The 8,198-nt window shown below is 46.5% G+C and overlaps 2 protein-coding genes across 2 annotated transcripts; both read right to left on the reverse strand.

Annotated features, from left to right (window-relative positions):
* Positions 1-282: 282 nt before the first annotated feature.
* LOC100843453 (UPF0481 protein At3g47200) lies at positions 283-2,281 on the reverse strand. The gene is made up of 2 exons (XM_010235070.3): positions 1,604-2,281; positions 283-1,332 (listed from the first exon to the last, which is right to left on the reverse strand). Exons 1-2 carry the CDS (start codon positions 2,201-2,203, stop codon positions 481-483), a joined length of 1,452 nt encoding a protein of 483 aa, XP_010233372.1. The 5' UTR covers positions 2,204-2,281; the 3' UTR covers positions 283-480.
* Positions 2,282-4,597: 2,316 nt separating this feature from the next.
* On the reverse strand, positions 4,598-7,044 carry LOC100843761 (UPF0481 protein At3g47200). The gene is made up of 3 exons (XM_014898466.2): positions 6,590-7,044; positions 5,753-6,099; positions 4,598-5,594 (listed from the first exon to the last, which is right to left on the reverse strand). The coding sequence occupies exons 1-3, from the start codon at positions 6,834-6,836 to the stop codon at positions 4,734-4,736; spliced, it is 1,455 nt and encodes a 484-aa protein (XP_014753952.1). The 5' UTR covers positions 6,837-7,044; the 3' UTR covers positions 4,598-4,733.
* Positions 7,045-8,198: the final 1,154 nt, after the last annotated feature.

Consider the following 8,198-nt stretch of genomic DNA (forward strand, 5'->3'; position numbering starts at 1 on the left):
ATCTGGATGCACTAGTGGAGTACCTATACATATCAAATAGTACAAGCTAAATAGCAGCCAAAATATATTTTTTAACTCTCTCTGACTCATATTAGTTGTCGCAGATTTAGTACAAAGTTGTGCTAAATCAACAACAAGTAATATGCGTCGAAGGAACATATATACAATTTCAAACAAATATGTTCTACCAAAGCACTGCAATTAGACACTTTTGATTTCTCTCATAGATTTATTGTTCCATTAAAAAAAACTAATAAACATAAAGGAAAATACAATGTTCCATGCATGAAGTGGTTTTAAAGGTTTGAATCATAGGAGTAATAAAGAAATGATACATATATATCGTTCCACCACCCTGACCGAGGTCGAAAGATACAGTTTGACAACGGCAAGGAGCTAGTACATCCGATTTTCCTTGCCAAAAAGAAACATCCTGCTCGATCATGCATCTTCATTTTATCCTTAATTTGTTTTAATCCTTCATTTACCCTTGTTAGGATAATACGATAGGACTGCACACACGGTCTGCACCATTTCTGCCATGAGGAGGAAAGGGGCGGAGGCGACCGCGATGTCCCATGAGTACTTGGCCAACCACTCGTAAAACAATACGCGCGCCGGATTGCTGACATGATGAGTTTCCAGGTCGTCCCACACGCGGTTCCCGTACTTGGTCACGTCCCTGGTGAGGCCGTTGAAGATCCTGATCACGCCGTCGTCGTTGTCAGCGAGGTGGTTCTCGAGGATCCCCTTCCTCGCCAGCAGGCGCACGTCGTCGGCAGAGTCGATGAGGTCCTTGACCAACATTGCGTACGCCGTCACGTCGTTGCCGGTGGTGCCGGCGTGCATCGCTTCCAACCCCATCATGTTGTGGAACCTGTAGGCGGTGTCGTCGTCCAGCACCACCCTGGGCATCTCCAGCGTGCCGCCCTTGCTGCCACCCAAGAAGCGGATGTCATCGAGGAAGCCCGTCTTGCCGCCCACGAACCGGATGCCGCGTTCCGACAGCTTCAACGCGGAGCGGGGCATGGTGACCCGCTCCTTGGGAGGATTCGTGAACAGGCCCGTCAAATGGGTGCGCCGAGGATGGATTGTGTTCTTGTCCGCCTCCGCCGTAATTGGGCCTCTTTGCGTCCGAGGAGCCGCGGCCACAGGCGACGGGGACTCCACCACGCCTGAAGCAGCAGCAACAAGAGGCGTTTGGTGGAAAGCCTTGAGCTGGCTCTTTCTGTAGATATCCAGCGGGTGGTATCCCAGGCCGCCGCCGGTGACGTGCGGGGCTTCTTTCCCCAGCAGGAACTTGAGCACCATGGAATTGATCCAAGTCGGGTGCTGCATATATATATATGCTCATCCATGGATGGCAGCAAAATATGTACAAGCTAGGTTAAGCTCATCCATGGATTGTAGCAAAATATGTGCAAGGTTAAATTATCGATCGGTTTTTGCCATTTTTAAGTCGATCTAGAAATAAACACTCTCGTTGAGAAATAGATAATCCCGTTTTTCTCACCCACTTTTCACTATTTTCGTGTTTGCCTAACCAACTTTTCGTTACTTTTGTATTTTTCGACAGCAGTAGATTACAAGTAACTTAACGTACCGGAGATGTCTCCCCCTCCACGGCGACGATCCTCTGGAGCAACGTCAGAGGCAGCTGGTTCTCGACCATGAGCATGTCGCGTTCGACGAACGGCTTGATGTGCTGGATGCTGTGCCAGCTGAAGACGGGGTCGCCGTGCTCGTACTTCACGTTAAGGATGGAAGAACGCCTCGGGTTGGCATCGGCCGCCCTCATCACCTCCAGCAGGAAGCAGCCGTCCGCGATCATCATCCCCAAGAACTTCCCCCTGTTGTTCTCGCCGCGCCACTCGCCGCCGAGGTCCATGTACGCGTCCTCCAGCTCCTCGCGCAGCTCCTCCACGGCCGCGACGAGCGCGTCCAGCGTCTTGCCCGCGCGTCCCAGGAGGTAGCCGACGGCCCTCAGCTTGTGCTCCTCCATGGGCTTCAGCTCTTCGTCGTCATGGTGGAACGGGCCCAGAGCCACCGTCTGCGGCTTGAACACGGTGCTATCGCGGCGGCCGTCCACCATCATCGGCTTGAAGCGCGGCGGCACCAGGAAGATGGAGTGCTTCGCCCATTTCGACGCCTTCGATGACCTCTGAGCGTCCGAGATCTTCTTCTCCATGTCTACCACCCACATCCTGCAACTTCTCTTGCGCTTTGTGGTTCTAAATTCTAGTAGATGCAGATTGCTGGTACAACATGCTAATTGAGTCTTTATAGGAGAAGATAGCAGCTTCCCATCATCTGCATATATACCTTTCTTGCTCTCTCTCTCTATATCGATCATCACGTGATTATTTCATGTGGTACGTGCCTTAACCTTAGGCCGGCCTAGGCTAAAAGAGTAAAAGCAACATAATTAAAGTCTAAAGTACCGAGTTACTTGCCTTGTTTCCTAGGTTAGCGAGATCCAAAGATGCAAATGGATTAATTAGTGGATAATGCTAGTACTTAATTACTGTATGGCGTTGTGTCAGGCTGTCAGTTAGTGTGCTTTTGCACACAGCAACGCCCGGTTCTCTCTAGCTAGCACGCATTCCACTGGCTTTACCAAAAGAAATTAGTTAATAACCTAAAACTTCCTTTATCCTTAACTTCCAAGGATGGCTGGCGGAGCCAGAAATTGCTCACGCTAGCCCCACGCCAAAATAGTTTGGACCAAAATATTTCCAATAATTGATGATAATTTGGACACGAATATTCAATTGTTAAAGTACTATATAACGCAATACATAACAAAAGACAAAATATACTACCAAATCAAAGGATTGATTGATCCGAGACTCCCATGATTACAACTCCAATACTCGAAGAAGCTAAAACATACCTCTAGGACGACTCCAACATGACCGCGAAAAACAGAGCTTGTAGAAGACTCGTCGTGACCACGGAAAGCAAAAGCTTCTATAAGCAAAATTTAGCAACAACCAATATAATAAAGAGACGAGCTTTGTATTCTTCTTCTAATTAACTTCTTGGTAACACACGTGGCAGATTTTCCCTTTGGTTTTTGAAAGCCTGATAATGTTGCCTAGCTTTGTTATATGTACTCTCATGTTTACCATCATGCTGATCATGAACTTTAGGTCCATCCTTCCAAGTTTTAAATGCCATATTTTTCAGCTCTTGGAGGCTTGAACAGAAAGCAGTAAAAACAAAATGCTGCATTCATATCAATGCTATATTTCCAACCAATCCTTATGATCCCTGACTCCCTGTAGCAATTATCAATCATGAAAGCTTCTAAACCCACTTCCTACCCTTTATATGCTCAATTAATTGGTTGGCAAGGACCGATACTAATGTATTCCCTTCTAGCAGTATATATATCTAATGTCTGGATCCAAATCCTGAACATGTATTCTCTTACCAAGATCAGGTTCAACATCGTCTGGGCTGAGTTGAGCTACAACACGAGGATATTATCGCTTTCTCTTACACATGTTGTTCTCCCGTAAAATTAATTTGAAGCGACAAATTATGGAAGGGTAACAACAAACAACAGTAGCAAGTTTGAGAGGGAGAGAGAGGGGGCAGGGGGCTACGGATAGGGGATTTCAGGATTTGGGGTGGACAGCGGAGTGCTGGAGCCTAAAGCACGGGAGATTGGAGAAATTGGTGAGACATGGAGTCAGGCAAGACAGTCGCCGGTCGGCGAATCTGACGACTGACCTAGCGGCCGGGGGTGCGGGCCAGTGGGTGCTGGGGGCCCGGCCAGGGGGAGGAACCACCGTATAACTAACACCAGTTTCCCCATCAAATTTCCATTAAAGAAACTGGCAAAAGTGACAAGTTCAGTATATTGTAACATGCATATGTAAGTTTTTCTTAAGATTCGCATAGACTTTTTTTTTACATAAAGTGAACACATGGGTTACTTCATCCACATCCAAATATATATACACGTCGTACTTCCTACTTTAAACGAACTACATTAACTTTTGTCTTTCTTTAAATTAATAAAGCCTCGAAGAGACGAGATAAGCACTCGTGTTACCAGTTTACAAGACTTAGAACAAAGAAAAAGCAAATAAAAAAAAAAGTCAAGCGACCAGTATAGTTTACAAGACCAGTAAAGAGTAAATTACCACTGAACAACCACATCATTAGTGGCTAGGGTTTGAAGTTGGTATCACTTTTCGTAATCGTGACTAAAAACAACCACTTTTGTGGTAATGAGTAACTAATCGCATTGAATACTCGGTTCAGGCCTTTTGACACCGAAACTGGCAAGGCTGGCCCACTTGTCGGGGCAAGCGTGGCGCCAACGTGGCAGAAGGCCGATCCTTCCCTCTAACAAAAACATAAGCCAAGGGACAAACCAAAAAGAACCGTATTTTTTTCTCCATATTTCTTCTTCCTCGTAGGTTCTTCCCCGACAAACCAAAAAGAGCTAGCATGGTAGAAGATGGCGCGCACAGGCCGGGGCAGGGCGGGAGGCGGCAGTTAGGCGGGCAACCGCCCATGATAAGAAAAAACAAGCTCTAACATGTGGACCCATGATAAGAGCGCAAACGAAACCAAATCCGCAGAAGAGGAAGAAAAATCATACTCACTATGTTCCGCCAACACATGATCGAGCGAGATCGTGCAACAAAGAAAGATACAATTTGACGAGACAACGATTTAGCTAGTACATCCAACAGAAACACAAACACCCTTCTCGATCACTGCCTCTTGACCTTATCCTTGTTAGGATCATACCCTAGGACTGCATACACGGCCTGCACGATGGTTGCCACAAGGAGCACGACGGCGGTGATGAGTGCAAGGAGCGTCCATGGGCTGCGTAAGTAGTCCTTTTTGAAGTAAGCAATGGACTTGTACCCGAAGACGCGCACGCGGTTGCTGCCGTAATGAGTTTCCACGTCGTCCCGTACGCCGCACAACAAGCTTTTCCCGTGCTTGGTCACGTCCCTGGTGAGGCCGTTGAAGATCCTGACCACGCCGTCGTCATTGTCAGCGAGGTCGTGCTTGAGGATCTTCTTCCTTACCAGCAGGCGCACGTCGTCAGCAGAGTCGATGAGGTCCTTGACGAACAGCGCGTACGCCGTCACATGGTTCTCGGTGCCGGCGTGCATCGCCTCGAACACCATCATGTTGTGGAACCTGTAGGGGGCTTCATCGTCCAGCACCACCCTGGGCATCTCCAGCGTGCCATTGTGGAAATGGATGTCATCAAGGCATCTCGTCTTGCTGCGCACGAACCGGATGCCGGCTTCCGATAGCTTCCACGCGGAGCGGGGAACAGCGGTCCTCTTCTGGTGAGGTTTAATGAACAGGGACCTCAGATGGGCGCTCCGAGGACGGATTGTGTTTGTCTCTTCCTCCGCCATTGGGCTTCTCTCCGTGCGAGGAGCCGCAGCTACACACAAGCCTGAAGCAGCAACAAGAGGCATTTGCAAGAAAGCCTTGAGCCGGCTCTTTCTGTAGATGTCAAGCGGGTGGTATCCCAGGCTGCCGGTGAAGGGCGGGGCTTCTTTCCCCAACAGGAAGTCGAGCACCATGGAATTGATCGAAGTCGGCTCCTGCAAATGCTCATCCAAGGACGGTAGCAAAATATGTATGAGGTTAATTTAAATGTTTTGCTATTTCCAAGTTGATTGATAAATAGACACTCCTTTAATTCAAAACATTTTTAACAACTGTGTGTAGGGTCGATCGACTTGAAGTAAACTTAACATACCGGAGATGTAATGCCTTCCACGGCGACGATCTTCTGGATCAACCTTAGAGGCAGCTGGTTCTCGACCATGAGCATGTCGCGCTGGATGAATGCCTTGATGTGCTCGATGCCATGCCAGCTGAAGACGGGATCATCGTGCTCGTACTTCGCAAGAAGAGGAGAATTCTTTGAGGTGGCACTGGCCGCCCTCATCACCTCCCGCAGGAAGCAGCCGTCCGTGATCATCATCTTCAGGAACTTCCCCCTGTTGTTCTCGCCACACCACTCGCAGCCAAGGTCCATGTACGCGGTCTCCAGCTCCTCACCCAGCGACTCCACGGCCGCAAAAAGCGCGCCCAGCGTCTTTTCTACACGTGAAGGTGGCTATTGGGTCGGGTTTTGACGGGCGAACCATTATAATACTCATATCTATACCCATGACCGTACCATTACCTACCCACGACATTACAATATGTATATATCATACCCATATCTGTACCCATCGTGTATGCATGTCCATCGTATTTAACCTAGTTGAAATATATAAGAACATAGTACATGCGAAAGAATATATAATACACACATATAGTTACGGCTTGACATACTGAAGTGGTTCATAATTCACATTATAAAATAATAATGCATTTTCATAATTTAGTTTGTCATATATATAAACATCATTACAATGTTAACCCGGTGACGCATAGGGCAACGCAAGGGTATATATATGAACATGTATCCATACCCAACACATGACTAATTTGACTAATTCGAAAACGACGTTGTTCCATACTCTACTGCCATTCTGGTCGGGTAAGCATTGACGGCCTTACCCGTGGACGAGATTGCCACCTTTACCTGCGCGTTCCAGAAGGTAGCGGACGGCCCTCAGCTTGTGCTCCTCCATGGGCTTCAGGTCCTCATCGTCGTGGTGGAATGGGCCCAGAGCCACCGTCTGCGGCTTGTACAAAGTGCTTTCGCGGCGGCCATTCACCATCGGCTTGAAGCGCGGCGGCACCAGGAAGATGCAGTGCTTCGCCCATTTCGACGCCTTCGCCAACGTCTCAGCGTCCGAGAGCTCCTTCTCCATCTCCACCACCCACATCCTGTAACCCACGATATACACCTATAGCTACTATAGCTACGCGCTTCGTGGTACTAAATTCTGGTAGATGCATATATATTGCCAGCACAACATGCACGAGTATTTATAGGAGAACCTAACAGCTTCCCATCCGCATACCTTTCTTGCGCTCGCTACATCGATCACATGATTATTTCATGTGATACCTTAACTCTATGCCGGTCTAGGTTAAAGCAACATGATTAAGGTTTAAAGTACCGAGTAGTTGCCTTGATCCCTAGGCTAGCGAGATCCAAAGATGCAAATGGATAAAATTTAGTGGATAATATTAATTGCCTTGCATGTATGCATGGTTGTGTCAGCTAGTGTGCTTTTGCAGACAACAGTGGCCGGTTCCCTAGCTAGCACGCATTCAGCTGGCTTTACCAAAAGAAATCAGTTAATAACCTAAAGATTCCATGATCCTTAACTTCCAGGGATTGCCGGTGGAGCCAGGAATTGCTCACGGCCCAGGCCAAAATAGTTTGGACCCAAAAAAATTCCAAGACAATTGATAATAATTTGGACACAAATATTCAATGGTCCAAGTACTAAGGTAATACGTAACAAAAGACAACTTATGCAATAATAGATTGTACACAAGATTAGTACCAAAGGGTTGATTGATCCTAGACTCCCATAATTACATCTCCAGACTAGAAGAAACTAAACTTTCAAAGAAATTAGAAATTTAAAAAACATACCTCTAGGATGAGTCTAACATGACCACGAAAACAGGAGCTTGTAGAAGACTCATCATGATCACGAAAAGAGCTTGTAGAAGCAAAAAAATTTACAACACCAATATAATAAACAGATGAATTTATATTCTTTCTTTTTTTGCTTCTTAGTATCCCTATCAAACACATGTGGCAGATTTTGCCCCTGATTTCTGAAAGCCTCATAACTAGGTTTGTTATGAGCACCATCATGTTTACCACCATGCTGATGAAGAACTTTAGGTCCATCCTTCCAAGTTTAAACTCATTCTTAGTGAATACTTCAATACCATATTTTATTCGGCTCTTGGTTTCTTAAAGAAAAAGCAGTAAAAACAAAAGCCTGCATTCTTACAATGCTATATTTCCAACTAACCCTTATGGTCATTGACTCCTTATAACAATTATCATGAAAGCTTCTAAATCCTCTTCCTACCTTGGTACGCTCATATGTATGATCAATTGGTTGGAAGGATCCATACTAATGTATTCCCTTCTAGCAGCATCTAATGTCTGGATCCAAATCCGCAATAGGTATTCTCTTACCGGGGTCATGTTCAACAACGCTCTGGCTGAGTTGAGCTGACACACGAGGGAATTATCTTTTTTTTTCAAGAATGCACAC

The sequence above is a fragment of the Brachypodium distachyon genome, chromosome 2 (assembly GCF_000005505.3).
Source record: "Brachypodium distachyon strain Bd21 chromosome 2, Brachypodium_distachyon_v3.0, whole genome shotgun sequence".
NCBI classification, from domain to species: Eukaryota; Viridiplantae; Streptophyta; class Magnoliopsida; order Poales; family Poaceae; genus Brachypodium; species Brachypodium distachyon.